At 39.3% G+C, this 15761-nt stretch overlaps 3 protein-coding genes across 5 annotated transcripts; 2 read left to right on the top strand and 1 right to left on the bottom strand.

The window, feature by feature from the left end:
- Positions 1 to 243: 243 nt before the first annotated feature.
- Positions 244 to 4334, bottom strand: LOC141908649 (uncharacterized). 2 transcript variants are annotated; one of them, XM_074798769.1, is made up of 5 exons: positions 4220 to 4334; positions 3944 to 4063; positions 3232 to 3597; positions 1577 to 1771; positions 244 to 1295 (listed from the first exon to the last, which is right to left on the bottom strand). In XM_074798769.1, the coding sequence occupies exons 1-5, from the start codon at positions 4236 to 4238 to the stop codon at positions 442 to 444; spliced, it is 1554 nt and encodes a 517-aa protein (XP_074654870.1). In that variant the 5' UTR covers positions 4239 to 4334; the 3' UTR covers positions 244 to 441. The 2 variants fall into 2 exon arrangements, with proteins under 2 accessions (XP_074654870.1, XP_074654872.1); XM_074798771.1 differs by lacking the exon at positions 1577 to 1771.
- Positions 4335 to 4605: 271 nt separating this feature from the next.
- On the top strand, positions 4606 to 6054 carry LOC141908451 (delta(3,5)-Delta(2,4)-dienoyl-CoA isomerase, mitochondrial-like). Of its 2 annotated transcripts, none has more exons than XM_074798504.1 (2): positions 4606 to 4638; positions 4901 to 6054. In XM_074798504.1, exon 2 carries the CDS (start codon positions 5084 to 5086, stop codon positions 6035 to 6037), a length of 954 nt encoding a protein of 317 aa, XP_074654605.1. In that variant the 5' UTR covers positions 4606 to 4638; positions 4901 to 5083; the 3' UTR covers positions 6038 to 6054. The 2 variants fall into 2 exon arrangements, with proteins under 2 accessions (XP_074654605.1, XP_074654604.1); XM_074798503.1 differs by having other exon boundaries at positions 4606 to 4645.
- A 5182-nt stretch (positions 6055 to 11236) lies between these two features.
- LOC141908580 (uncharacterized) lies at positions 11237 to 14533 on the top strand. The gene is made up of 5 exons (XM_074798676.1): positions 11237 to 11313; positions 11390 to 11522; positions 11686 to 12384; positions 13280 to 13551; positions 13646 to 14533. The coding sequence occupies exons 1-5, from the start codon at positions 11254 to 11256 to the stop codon at positions 13913 to 13915; spliced, it is 1434 nt and encodes a 477-aa protein (XP_074654777.1). The 5' UTR covers positions 11237 to 11253; the 3' UTR covers positions 13916 to 14533.
- The last annotated feature ends 1228 nt before the right edge of the window (positions 14534 to 15761 follow it).

Raw genomic sequence — 15761 nt, 5'->3', positions numbered from 1 at the left:
AAAATATACACATCACAGAAATGAGATGCAAGATTTTTTTTTCACAGAAATTTACTTTTTAGAAATTTTCACATTTTTAAAAATCTTTCACGGCATCTGATCCCTGCCATCCGGAATTTCAATGAAACATGGCAAACCATTAGGAAGCTACAGGTCTCGGAATTCAGGACAAAAATTACCTTCTTGGGCGTATAAAAAGGTCACAGGACCATCTGGGCCAGTTTTTGGGCTGAAGATGTGTCTAGAATAAATACATGTAAAACCCAAATATCAAGACAATCCATTGTAGAAGCATCTTCAAAACAGAACTGGATTCCATCTACGGATGAAAGGTGAAAGCAATAATCTCAAATGGGCTATGAACATTGAAAAACAAAAATATATTCATACATTACAGAACAATGATATCGTGATTAATAAAACCAAAAAATATCGACAAATCTATATTTGCTGCTCTATGGAAGTATCTAAATTAATAGAATCCTCGGCGGGTATAACGAATTCCTCCAGTTCTTCCTCGACCTCGCACGGGGTATCGCCCTCCGGTTGCTGTTCGAGCTCGCGAATCATCAGTTTCTGTTTCTCCAAAACCTTATCGACCTCAACGACTTTGTGAACTCTATTCAAATGACGTTTCAACGAATCGGTACTCGCAAATGACGACTGACACATCGGGCACAATTCGCGCTGCGTTTGGTGAACGGTCTTGACATGACGCACGAATCCGGCGCGATGCTTGAACGTTTTCGGACAATTTTTACACTTGTACGAGCGTTCGTTCGAATGCGAGAGCATGTGCCGATTCAAACGGCTTTGATTCAGGCACTGAACGTCGCACACCGTACACGGCAGTAACTGTCCCAAGTGTCGTTTCATATGCACGGTTAAATCCCTCTTCAACATGAACGCCTGGCCGCAGTATTCGCAGATGATCGACTCGCTGATCGGATTGTTCTCGGCATCGACGCGGTGCACGCGTTTTTTATGCCGCTGCAATTCGTTCTTCGTGCAAATCGACTTGCCGCAGATGTCACACAGGTGTGATTCTTTCGAATGCGTGCGAAAGTGTATCTTCAGGTGCGAATACAAGACAAACGTTTTGTTGCAGACCTCGCACTGGAAGAAAGGACCGGTGTGATCTTTCTCGTGTTTCTGATACATCGAGTGGTGAGTGAATTGTTTATCGCAATATCGACATTTATATTTTTCGCCCGTGTGGATACGCGTGTGAGCTTTCAGGTGCCACTTTCTGGAGAAAGTCTTCTCGCAGTAACTGCATTGGAACGGCTTTTCACCTAAAATAAACATCCGCTAAGTTATTTGTCTTTTATTTGAAAACCTATGGGTATTTGTCCGGTACATCTTGCAACTATGATGAAAGATTGAACCTTTCTTGAAGCGAAAAAAACAACAACATAGACAAGTGACTGTCTAGGATTCAATACCAGAAAAAACCCAAAATCTAAGAAAATTGCTCATAGAACTGAGTCAAAACGTCCCTTCTCTCTGAGATTTTCTTCATAATCGCGGGTGTGTTCTTCTATGGATATAGTATTTTCTGTAATATGATAATTACCCGAATGAATCAATTTGTGTCGAGCTAGGAAATGTTTATTGCTGAAAGCGAAGTCGCATTGGTGGCATTTGTACGGTCTGGCATAGGTGTGAACGTGGCTGTGGATTTCTAACAGTTCGGCTGTTTTGTATTGTCGATGACAAATCGTGCAGATAAACACGCCTTGATTAACTATTTCGACGCTCAAGGCAGAATCTGAAAATGAACGTGAGTTGTACCGTGTCTTAGCTAGACTGGTTAAAATTTAACTCCAGAGGTGGAAAGAACTGATCAGTGCATCTACACTGCAGTGCGGTGTATAAATCAGTGGATGACGTTGCTAGTACACCGCATCATGGCGTATCGATGTTATTAGTAATTAGTTTTCTTTTTCGAAAGATGGCAGCACCTGTCAAACATATCAAAGTATAAAGGGGTTCGTTCTTTACAACGCCAGGTCAAGGAAAAATAGTTATAAAACTGTTATTATTATTATCAAACATAGCCAAATCCCTCTGTATACCTCTCCTTGAGATGGTGAGTGTAAATAAATTTCATTTCATTTCAAAAAAAAAGAAAAGTACATTGGAACCTCTCGTTATGACGAACTAGGATAAAACAATTCATCGGATATAACAAATATAGAATTTCGTTGCAAGTAATGCAATTTAATTAATTTCATACTGGATATAACAAACTATTGGGTATAAAGAAGATATTCTCTGGTACCATGAAGTTCGCTGGAAGGAGGTAGCACTGTATTAGTAACTAGCCGCAGTTTAGATGCACTTTGGTGGTATGCCAATTATTCAACACACTGGGGTGAAATTTTTCAAATTTTGAAATTAACTCCAGCACGTTCGGGTATTAGCCCTTTCAGTGCTGACAAATCAATACCCTATAGTGCTGGAGATAATTTGAAAATTTTGAAAAATTCCACCCTAGTGTGTTGAATAACGGGAATACCACTATAGTGCGTCTACACCGCAGCGCAGTGTATCATTAGTAACTAGTGTTTCACTATGTTTGACAGGTGCTGCCATTTTTCAAGAGAGATAATTACTAATTACTAATTGAATCAATAGACCGCAGTGCGGTGTACTCGCAAAATCCATCACCGATTCATACAACGCACTGCGCTGTAGATGCACTGAAAGGATTAATTAGTCAGCAATGAAGGGTTAAAATGAATGAGCGAATAACGTATAGGCCTACAGTGGAACCTCGTTACAGAGAACTTAACGCAACCAGAAAATATGTTCGTTATAGCCGATAGTTCGTTATATCCAGTATGAAATTAACCAAATAGTTTTACTTGGGACGAAATTCTTTATTTGTTATATCGGATGTATCGTCGTATCCGAGCTCTTCATAAAGAGGTTCAATTGTAGTATCTGGAAGGTCACGATTGATAGAACACTATATCCGTGTTGACGCGATGTAGAGAGAATCCCACAATGATAAGAATAAGTCCGAAAATGTAACTTCGAAATTGTAGTTTATTCAACGTTTCGACTATATCCTAATGGTCATCTTCAGGAAAGTCATCATTCCTGAAGATGACTATTAGGATATAGTCGAAACGTGGAATAAACTACTATCTTGAAGTTATATTTTCTATCTTTTTCTTATCATTGTGGGATTCTCTCTACATCTGGAAGGTATCCGATACGAACCTTCAACTCCTTCTTCGTGTAAAACTTCAACGAATTCCCGTTTAATAGTTTGTATCCCGATCGCGTGCGGTTCCGTTTCCAGTTTTATCGCGTCGCAATTTTCGTCGATCTTGTCCGCGTCGTTTCGCTCTATTTCATCACTTCCCGGCACGTCGCCCTCGACCGCTGCGATTATTATCTCGTTGATCACCGAGGATTCTTCCAGCGACTCGTTCATATTGTGTTTACCGGTGATTTTCACGCCAGGCGGTCGAGGCGCGTCTTTACCCGAAGACGGTGCATCAACTACTGGAACTGCTAATTTTTGTGCAATATTATTTTTATTGGTCTGCGTCATTTTCTTTCTTTCCGGAGAAGGCGCTTTACCTTGAAGAGCAAATATAAATGCATTAAGCATACTTTCAGTGTAGCCCTAAACCATTCTGAGTGTAGATGCACTGAATATGCCCAGTATGCCTGTTATGCAAACACAACGGGTGGAAATTTTCAAAATTTTTAAATTGTCACCAGCACTTTCGAGAATTAATTAGGCCCTAGGCCATGTAAATTAAATAACTTGATTCTCATATTATGGTTTCAGTCAGTATGGAAAATGGTTAAGACAGCCATATAATTGAATTTTTCTCGGACTTCTAGATGAAATCAAAGGTTTACGAATGAACGATATTGTCAAAAAAGGGCAAGGGGGTGAACCCATATATTTTTGGCTTACATCGTTTTCTCTCCTTGCACCATCGACTCCAAATCTGTTCATCAGCATTTATCACCAGTTCATCTAATAACGTCATCTGCTGGTCAGATAAAGCCGATATCAGCTGTTCATGGGGTATATCTGTGAATGAAAATTTGAAAAGGAACTTGAATCTTACGCAGTGGCTTGTCAGCCGTCGTCAGTCAGTCCTGTCATGACGACGTCATTTTTTCCACCCGGATTCAAATCTGATGAGAAATCAAATCGAGTAATGATCTAGGATCTGGACCTACTTACCTAAAGACAGCAAAACCATATTTGTAAATTATCCTTTATGCATGAAATAAAAGAAACAGGGGCTGAAGAATTATTGAAAAAAAATTTTGTTTATTGATGCAAGCGGGACGTTCCATAACCGGGGACGGCTCGTCGTAAAATAGGAGTTTACGATACGCAATGTGTGGTATACCGTGAAATATGTTGGCGGTATCGAGGAATCACCGCAGCACAATTGTGAATTTTATAAGGATTGGGATTTTCTTGTAAGAATATATTCCGAACATATTCCTAAGCTTTAAAGAAATCTTTTTCTTCCGTCCATTGGCTTAGTTTTGATGTAGGAAATGATAGAACCAAGCCCAGTTTTCCAGACCAAACTTTAGGTTTGTCGGCGCTCAGTAATAGTTCGTCACTGCAGTGTTGTGACAGTTTTTACAGTATTGAGTTAACTTTGACTCCGGCGTCAATTATTTCATCTCCAATGACTTAACTCGAGAATTCGAAGCCTCAAAATTAACGACGAGTTAACGCATAATTGGAAATGAATTGAATATGAGTCAAATTTAACTCGTGCTGAACTTATCTGCGGCCGAACTTTTGGTCTTTTGGTGACAGTGATTGACCTCACCCAGCAATGCCGTTGCTCAAGCACTACTGATAGGCTCAGATCACTTATGATATTCTGGGAATTTTTTTCAGTTCATACAGTAGTAGAAGTTGGCAGTGCCAAGGATAACTGAGACATTTAGCTGTTGACCGTCGGATGCACCTAGCTAAACCAAGTGTTACTTACGGAAGGTTATTTACGATACATTCATTGACCGATTTAAATTGCTTCGAAATTGGCATCAGGAATTAATTACTAACAAATTACTTAACAAGATGGCATTATTAATAAGATCGTTGTGTAGATCTATGAAGCAACCGCATAAGCAGGGATTATCAGTATTTCGAGGTGTTGTTGAAGGGAGAAGATTTGCCGGCCTAACATCTACAAGCGACGATGGATACAATTTCGAGACATTAGCCATTTCGAAACCACGCGAATTTGTAATTCAAGTCGATATAAACCGACCGGAGAAAAGGAACGCGATGAATTTGAAATTCTGGAGCGAAATGGTCGAATGTTTCGACAAACTGGCCGTCGATGAAGATTGTCGCACGGTCGTGCTCAGCGGAAACGGGGCTATGTTCACGGCCGGCATGGATCTTCAAGACTTCGCCCAGTTATTGATGAAGCGTCGCGAAGAGACTAGCGACCCGGGGCGACAAGCTTTCGCGCTGAATCGTTTGATACCGAAGTTACAAGATTCATTCACGGCTATTGAACGATGCCCGAAGCCTGTGATCGCGGCCGTTCACAGCGCCTGTATCGGAGGCGGGGTCGATATGGTATCGGCTTGCGACATACGTATCTGCACAACAGACGCCTGGTTCCAAATTAAAGAAGTCGACCTGGGCATAGCCGCTGATGTGGGCACGCTGCAACGATTCCCGAAAGTGATCGGCAACGATAGTTTAGTTCGCGAGCTCGTGTACACGGCTCGGAAGTTTTTGTCCGACGAAGCGAAGGAATGCGGCTTCGTGAGTCGCGTGTTTAAAAACAAGGAAACCATGGTCGAAAACGCGATAGAATTAGCGGCTACGATCGCCGAGAAAAGTCCGATGGCCGTGCAAGGCTCGAAGAAGTGTTTAGTTTATTCCAGAGATCATTCCGTCGGAGAAGGACTTGAGTACATGAATTTGTGGAATCAGTCAATGCTTCAGAGCGAGGATATGTTGACCGCCGTGCAGTCGATGATGGAGAAAAAGAAACCAGTTTTTAAAAAACTGTAAAATGAGATTTTTCGATATTTAAAAAAAATCCATGTGTATTATATATGACGAAAAAAACTAATTTGCGCATATTTTGTACTAAGAAAACCCGCAGAGAAACAAATTATATATACATGTTTGCATTATTTGATGCGCTATGAATCTAATGATTATATACAATGTAGAATAAAATTCGTAATAAAATCAGTTCATGTTTTTCTTCGATATTAGAAAATTGAGAAAACGAAGGTAAATGTATCATCAACGGACAAATCGATCGAACGTGATCTGACTGCACAATCAGGAATTCTGATAGACATTACTCGCTTATAGGACAGATAATCGATGAATGGTGATGCCGTCTAAGGAATTATAGCGAATCTGATCTATCTCTACCTACAATGTACAATTATTTCACGCATCATCCATGTGCGCACCGCATTCAAACAAAAAGAAAACGAACAAAAAATGTACTTCGGTATTAAGAAACAATAAAAGATTTTATTATCTGCAAAAATTGCAACATTTTAACACATCTACAACAGTTACGACTGGTACCAGTGGTTCGAGTCCAGTGTTTGCATTTATTGAACCTCATTTACAACTGAAATCTTTGACGCTAGATTTGACTTGAGAACGTCATACTGGCTGACAACGCCAGGGGTATTCTAGATGATATGCGCCGCGCAGTTCAGTCAACTCCAGGTTATCCGTTCTCCATTCATCCGTCACTCCCGGCTACTGTCAAGTAACAGCTTAGGCCCAAATTGCTTTCAGCATTTTCTGAACAAATGGTCTAATGCTCTTAACTCATCCCTTATGCGAACATTTAGGACTACCCGTGACTACGAGTATTCTCAGATAAATATTTTAGATAAGAGAACAAGCTTCTCACTATTTTTTGAAATAGGAAAACTTCAATAAAACAGTTCATGCGTTTATACACAGAAAACAGGAGCTTCTTGATAATAAGATATATAAACACGTTTTCAGTTAATTTCGGGTGTCTTGAAGAAGATGAAAATGTGTTAAATTCACTTTTATCCACCAACCTCGATTATCCGCCAAAATCACGGAGGTCCAATAAACGGGTTGAGAATCGTCATTTGCACAGCTTTAACAAAAAATAAGCGGCTGGTGTCTTAACGAAGGGGCAAAAAAGCATGACTTATTGCATATGACAATCGATTTTTTTTCACTGGCAATATATCAATGTGTTTGTATAGGAATGTACAGGAAATTCATTGGCGGTGACGGTGTTTGCGGATGGCGGTATCGGGACTTTTGATGCAGGCGTTCCGTATTTTCGGTAATTGTTGGCGATAAACGAGACTGGCGGTATCGGACTCAGGACGGTGTAACGAGATATGACTGTGCATGTATCCGTTACGACCGTAAAGTGCTGTCTCTATATACATCCTTAGCGGTGGAATTGTGAACTAACTAGATTTACAAAATATTCCTCTGTGGCATGCAAGTAATATGTTAGTTCCCACATTCACCGTCAACGATATGTATAGGGACAGCACTTGACGGTTATAGCCTAACTTTAATTTACATATTTCAAAACCTTGTGTGTGTGGGACCCTGAATAAAAACAGTTACCATACGTCAACGATATCAATGCTATGAGATCAGTGATAGAAAAATCAAAAAGATGGTGAAATATTGGATGCTAGTGTTGGTTGAACCATTGCACAGATCGGACGAGCAGCAGGTAGTGACGGTTTCCGACATGCCGTCGATAGCGATTCGTCGAATCACTCGACCGTTACAAGCGCCATTTAAGGCACCGCTCGAATACGATTCGTTGGCTCCTCCGCACTGCCTGGACACCTGTAAATCCATCCCGAAACGCGTGACGAACTTCTTTACGATTTTCTACAAACAAACAAACGAACGAAAGAAAGAAAACAACGTTTTATTCAGAATCAACAACAACGTCCGTTATAATGCATCTTTTTTAATGCCACTGCACTGCTCACTGATATAAACGCCAACATTTTTTTTTCAGAAAAAAAATATTCCCGAGCTAACTCAAATTCAATGAAAATACTATTCTTTATACCGCCAAATTCGTTATAATGCCATGTTTTTACAGTGGGTCCAAAACGTTTTTTTATTGTATTTTTCGATGTTTAGGTTAGGAAGCTTCGGTTCTGGGAATACCAGGGACCGGTTCTATAGACTGGTATTAACTTTAATCTGGGGGCAAACACAATTCATTTTCAATAGTTAACCCCGGGGTTGAAGCTAATACCAGTCTTTAAAACAGGCCCCGAGGGGGATAAGCCATTCTTCGAACCTGGGGCTGCTTAACGATGATTGGCCGACTTGTCACTACCGCGTAATCTACAAATAGCTTGATACCCTTCAATAGCTACCATCATAAAACAAAGATGTTGTTCTAAGCTATAAAAAGCGAAAAAGATTTCCAAGATTAATTGGGATGCATCACCGTTCACACTTACAATGCATCCTTGACTATCGTCTGGACATTCGATCGAATCGGATTCGTTAAGACTTCGGGAATTGTAGCAATCCACTTGTTTATGTAAATCTCCGTACAGTTCGTCTGCGTGACCAGTTTTATACAAGGATGACACGTTTAACATGCGCTGACATTCGAAACATCGCAAACTTACGCAATCTGAACATAAAAGACGTGGACATAAACTCATATCTTGTTTTTTTTAAAAATATTTTTACATTCTTAATCTCAGGAATTTCCTAATATTCCTTGATCGGTTATTTGTTTGTCATATCTAAATATTGATTATATAGATAACGCATGCAATTTATAGTGTTTTATTTATTAATGATATCCAAACAATGATAACGTTTGGCAAATATTCCGCAATATTCAGCAAACGATGAACTGAATATCAAAAAGTGGTTAAGAGCAAATACACTTGGCGCCTACTATACTCTCTTCAAACAAAACATGACACATTTAACTCTCATCGCAGTCCTAAAGGTATCATTAAATGACAAAGTCCAAATAGTGGGTACAATTTTTTAGGGGAGGGGTAACATCGTGTAGGGGAGAGGATCTCGTAGCCCACTTAGTGGACAAGAGATTTCCAAAATTACGACAAACACTGTCTGATACAAAAATTAATTGTACGGTATCTTGATATCATCCCACTCACTCCTACTACTTCTAAGATTTACATGATTTTGACACATCGTCGCTATCAAATTCTGGCGACTGTCTCTGCGTTTTTCAATTAAAAGTAGTTCAACAATTTAAGCATTATATTATCGTCAATTCGATGGTTGAGGGGGGTCTTTCAAAATGTACGTGGGGGGGGGGGTGCGTTGGGTCGTCTATAAAATAAGTACAGGGGGGATGTCTACAACGGCAAAATTGGCCGTATTTGAACGCTCCCAAAGCAATCGACCATATTCAGCATTTTGAAATTTCGCAGTCGTATGGAACAGCGGAAAAGGTCACTAAGAACGATGCAATTACTCGGCACACGAAATTGAGTGAAGAAAACTAATAAGACGTATATACATGTATATATGAGAGAGAGAATGGTTTCCAGTCAATTATCCATCGGCTGCCGTATATACGTGTACAATATCCTTATTATCTGATCAGTCAATTGACCGAACACGGCGCACTCATGATCAATATGGCCCCGATTCGACCTGCTGAGTAAATTCCGAGACTAGCTCCGAGAAATTCAATTCTGCAATATCCGCCTCGTAGGAGATGGATTTCCTACATTCCAATTCCATTTCCCGAACTAAAAAGGGCCAAGCGAAAGCGAGTATACATTGTATTGAGCAGGTTTCGTATATTCAACAACTAACCCGATCATGCTTTTCTTCCGTTCAACAGGAATCTAGAATCTATTTCTATTGGATTTACACATTTGCATTAATAACCTTCCAAAGATTCGTATTAGATACATAAACCTTAATATAACGGTGGAAATATGATGGTTCAAACGAGTTCGAGGCTATCGTGTGTAAAGCAAATAAATCGAGAATGATAGCTTTCGGCAACATTTTGTCGTTAAATGTCGTTGATTTCGTATCGATCTTTCTATAGCTCATATATATCGATGATTAACTCCAGTCATTCAGTATGACGAGACATATAATCTAAAATAATTTACAAAGCAGTCGCATGCAATTGACCGCTTTTCTCAATTTTCTACCAGGAAGTGGTTGTTCATGTGCAATAATCCATATACTGACCTACCTCCGAATAAAAGTAACAGAACAAAAACGATAAAGGTGTCGCCTAAACGCATCGTAACCAACGGTAGTACTAATCGTAGATCATCCACAAATCGTCGTCGTTACCATCGCTTTTGCGCTGCTTTTCGACATCGTTTTCACAGGTTAGATGCCACGTTGTGTACTACAGAAAATACTCCGCGAAATCGTGATTCTTTGAATACGTAAAAGACTCTTATACCGCTAGTTCGATGTAGATACAGTGTATAACGGCTTCCGAGAGGGTGTAATTGCCGTCGTCGCTGTATAAGAGGTGGGCGTCGACCGCACCGACAATCGTCTGTGAAGAAGCTGAATGCTTCAGTTCGATAAGTACTGTCACTAATATCTTGATCAGATACACGTAGAAATTGATTTTGATAATTAGTTTATGACGTATGAGCATTAGATAGACACGAGATTGTAATGTTCTACACCGCTGATACAACCGAACCCTATGTTCCCCTCTGGAAAACGGTTTGGCTTAGAACCCTCGAAATACATCGCATATATGAAATCTTCAAGATGAAGATAAGACTGTTTCCCCTGTGAAGTAATAATATTTGGGCATATCACGTAGTAATGATCGCATAAACAAATTAATTTTTTTTAAATATTTCGAAGTCACGGGATTCTTGTGGATCTCGTTTCCTGATTTCAGAATCATTACATCTTATACTTAGTTGAAGTTAAAGTAAAATGAAATTTCGCGGACATCTTGCCCCGTATAGATATGGTGATCCACTATAACTATAAACTATGCATATCAGGGATGGTAGCAATTAATTCATCCGCGATTGATAATTACATATACATATATATATGTTATAGAAAAATTATATATATACATGGTCATTTGGATTAATTGGGTCGAAATTAATGAAAATTGTCGATCCAACCGTTGTTTATCCTGATGATTTATTACTTGCGAGATTTTTAAATACAAATTCCTGATTTCCGGAGGGTGATCAAGTCAAACGTTCATGGCGTCTGATTGCAGAAACATGGAGCGATTACGTGTATGTGTTTTACTGCTATGTGTTGTCGGCTGCAGTTTTTCCCAGGTAGGCGAATTACTAATTAAGAGAAAAGGTGCGTTTTCTAATCTGATTAATTAGGGAATCGATTCTTTCTTTGAAGGAATTGTGTTCGGACGTTTTGGGGAAACTGACGCAAGTCACCACTGTTAAAGACAGACCATCACTAGAATTGATAGTAGAGACTGGTCTTGATGTGGAAATCATTTGGCTTAAAGATGAAGTTCCAATAATCAGTACGTATCAAACTTGTTTGTGTTAAAGTAAATAAAATCAAATGCCACCTGTTTATGATACAACTTGCTTCAGAAAACCGCCTGATCGCTTAATTCACGTCCGAATTATGGAACCTCATCTTCTTGTAGCTTTCTAGAACTTTGTATGTTTAATCCTATAAAGCTGATGACATATTCACGATTGCGGCAAATCGGACTGGTATAACTACCCGGTCAAAGCTGTCGGTAGCTATATCACATTTAGAAGTTTTGAAAAAGCCAAGAACAACATTCGAAGCAAAGGTTGCGCTTAAAGGCTGTCAGACCTATACATTTGTGGCCCCGTTTTGGCCGATTGAAGATTCGAAATTTGAAATACTGATGGGCACTATAGAATCTACTCCATCAGTTTTGTATCTCGAGGACAATTCCAGAAAGCTAGAACTGAAGGTAAATATGACGGTTCCTGCCGATAAACCTAAAGCCGGAACCCGCTCTCGCAAACCAGTGTCCGCGAATAGATGGCGTTATGTGTCTACAACGAATGGTACAGTGGCGTTCAAAACATTGGGCAGTTATGAAGAAGGGGCCAACTACTCATGGCTGTCGAATAAGTTATTTTCATACGGAAGACTCAACGTTATAGAAACGCCCGACAACCGAGTTACGGGTCTGTACTGCGCCACGGTGTATTTTTACGGCTTGATTTTTCGGGAATTGACGCCGCATTTACGAACATGCGTCGCCGTTCAATCCAGGGCAGACAAGGGCGTCATAAAACGGCTGACTGTGCGAATGATCGATTTACCGGACGCGTCAACCAATCCTACTTATGAAGATACGATCGATATCTACGAAACGATACCTCTGATAGAGGGCAAAGGTATGAGCGTATGTTATGTGAGACATTTTTTCGGAACCTGAACTGTAAGAGGAAAATCCACGGAAAGCTCTCTTGTAATTCAAAATGCTTTTCTGTGTTTCGGTTTCAATTTAGATACACCGTTAACCGGGTGTTGAATAAATACGCTACGAGACGAGTAGTACTTAAAACTATTTCATTTGACGCAAGAACTTTCGCTATACTGGTGGATAGTGCAATTTAGGTAATGTTGAAACCATCCACAAAACGGAAGTGATATTGGAAAGATACAAAATGGCGGCTTTTTGAATCGCAGAAGGGATAGGGTTTAGGGTCCAGGGTTTAGGGTCTAGAGGGCCCAGAGAATTAGGGTTAGGGTGAGGGTTAGGGTTAGGGGAAGGGTTAGGATTAGAGTTAAGGGTTATGTTCCGTTACATATCATAATAGGGTAGGGTTAGGATAAGGCTATAAGTAGTTAGAAAGTTACAATTCCTGGCAGCTTCGGCTTCATCGGGTGAATGAAGCCCGATGAAGCTACTATACACTAGTAACGAAAGCTCGTGCGTCAAATAAAATTGTTCTTCTTATAGTAAAAATAAATTTTATTAAACAAAGTCAATAGCATAGACAAAATAAATACATGCTAAGGTCAAAAGGACTTAAAAAATTATAAAAAAATAGTATAAAGATATGATGAAAAATATATAAATGCGAATGAACTGATAATTATAATAATAGTAATAATAACAATCAATGATAACGTAAATTGATAATAATAATAATGATGATAATCATAATAATACTAATAATAAACTAGTACTACTCTCGTTTCGTTGTATCCATTCTACATCCTCTACGAATCTTAATTACTGTTGAATATTTATCAAAATGCCGACCAATTTTCTTAAAATTCTAGCAAATGGCATTAAAGTGGCTGTGTATGGCTACCCAGCGCCGCCTATAACCGTTTACAAGGTTCACAACCACGAAGTTGTCAAACCAGTAGCGGTTGAGAATAATGGTGTATACACGATGAACTGGTATTATTTACCGCCTAATAAAGATCCCAAAGAGACCTGGACCATGGAGGCCGGCAACCAAGGCAGACTAATACCGTTTACTAAAATAAAACCTATCACGATCCTTGGACCTCGCGGCAAAGCAAGACACATTAAGGGCGATAAAACCGTAAGATACTAAATTTAATCTTTGAGATAAATCTTTCTGCACTGACAGTGTACCGTCGAAAAATGGGCTCAACGTTGGTTACCTTCCGTTTCAGATCGACTGGATGTGTGCGGCAACTGGCAACCCTCGGCCGGAAATAACATTTTACAAGAAGAAAGGGTTTTACACGGCATTTGCTCTCTATAACGATAACACGGCCGAACGAATAACGAGCGTGGAAACGTTGACCTCTGGTGAAATGGTCGCCAGTTTGGCTGATTTACCCATCACCTACACAAGACGCAATTCATTCACTTACATCTGTAAGATATCTACTTTATACGAAAGTAGAGGCAGATATCTGTACGTTGGGGTGACAGAATAAGGTTTCCGGATTACTGATTTTTACGCGACCTACGGCTGAAAAAGTGATACCTAGTTTCTCCTAATCGGCCGGGTAATTTTTGTTATATGTAATCAGTTAATTCATATAGCTGCCGTGTATGGTAAAATTGATCACGACAAAAAAAGTAATGTACGGGGTAAATTACAATTTCTAAGCTCAGCAGAAACAAGGTATCAATTTTTTTTAGCCTAATCTCGATTATAACATTTCATTTATTGTATCGACCAACCTGCTCGATGTATCCATTGCCTACAAGAAACGGCAAAGACGAAAAATATACGATGAAATCAAATACATGTATATTTTACAGATATATTTTATATATATACATTAGAAAAATACTTATGACGAAAGCTTTCGGGTATCAGATGAGTACATTTTGATATACATTATGAAATAATTCGGTCATAAAAAGTAGCCTAACAATAATAGAAATATTGAAATTAAAGCAATATTGAGACTTGACATGAATATAGAGACAAAAGTTGCACATGATAGTTTTCAGTAAATAGGTATTTCTTGAAACAATGGTTGTAAATTTTACATATAAAAGATATATGATATGATATGAGAAAAAATATATGATACAAGACTGATACGGAGATACAAAAGTTATGTTCTTTTAAAGTCATCTCAAATTATCATCTGAGATTTTAAGAATTTTGCACATAAGGTGAGAACTCTTAAAGATGAATACGTAATATGCTGGTTTGATTTGCTGAGGTATCGCAATGAAGAGTTCAGTGCTGCACGATGAAACGCTTTGGAAGAGAAACCTACGGGGAATTGACATAATGTTGTTTTAAGAAACTTGAAACAATGTAAAAAGAGTGATTAGTTGAGATTACTATGAAAAAGGCGATAAAAGGGATTAGAAAAAAATTACGAATTACTATTGTAATTCCAAAAATAATGAATTAAGAGAACTGAGAAATTGTCTCCCAGAAGTAATGAAGAGGGGATTTTTTCAAATGATTAACATTGGTTTAGAAATCGGGGTCTAGAAAAGAGGAGTTAGAAAATGATGGCAAGTAAGAAAAAGGATGAAAGCGTGAAGGGTTGGGATTTTAGGGTCAATGGGTTACGATAGCCAATGTAAGAAATATATAAGTTGATCACAAGAAAGATACAATAACCACAGCTGATCTGAGTAACCTAGTTCAACAAACTCCACGGCGCTTCCTGAACTACCAGCTATAGTTCAGATATACACCTCTCATATTCAACCGTCCCACGGTTAAGACAAACTAAGCTACCTCACACAACAACCAGATACGTTCTACTACCCTACTCTACCAATCCATGTACTCCCTGAACAACCGACCAGTTCAGATATGCGTCTTTCTTTTCACGCTGTTGCCAGTTTTGTCACAACAGCGTGGAAACACACGTCTGGTTGTTGAAACAGTGAGGTAGCTTTACATGACACTTTACTAATTACTCAGATCAGACTATGATCACTGAACCTCCTTGTGATATCCTACTTCAGTATTTGGACATCTTGTCGTGTTCACAGATACCAAAGGGTTCAAAGGGGACATCGGAAACGAAATTGTAACGTGAAATCGAATGGGAAATCTGCTACTGGAGAACGTCGGGGCGGGGGCTCCCATTAAGCTCCATGCGATGACATGAGCCCCCAGTAACCGTACACACCAAATGTCACTAGGATGGGAAGGATTTAGGGAGAGGGGCGAGTTATGGAATACATTGGGGAATCAGAGGTTATCAATTGGAAACGATAGAAGGGGAAACTTGAAAAGTTGAAGCGGTAGGGGATGAAGAACCAGACGATGGATAAAACGCGTCCCAAGATCAATAAGGA

This window comes from Tubulanus polymorphus, chromosome 7, assembly GCF_964204645.1.
Source record: "Tubulanus polymorphus chromosome 7, tnTubPoly1.2, whole genome shotgun sequence".
NCBI classification, from domain to species: Eukaryota; Metazoa; Nemertea; class Palaeonemertea; order Tubulaniformes; family Tubulanidae; genus Tubulanus; species Tubulanus polymorphus.
This window is presented reverse-complemented; position numbering and strand designations above follow the sequence as displayed.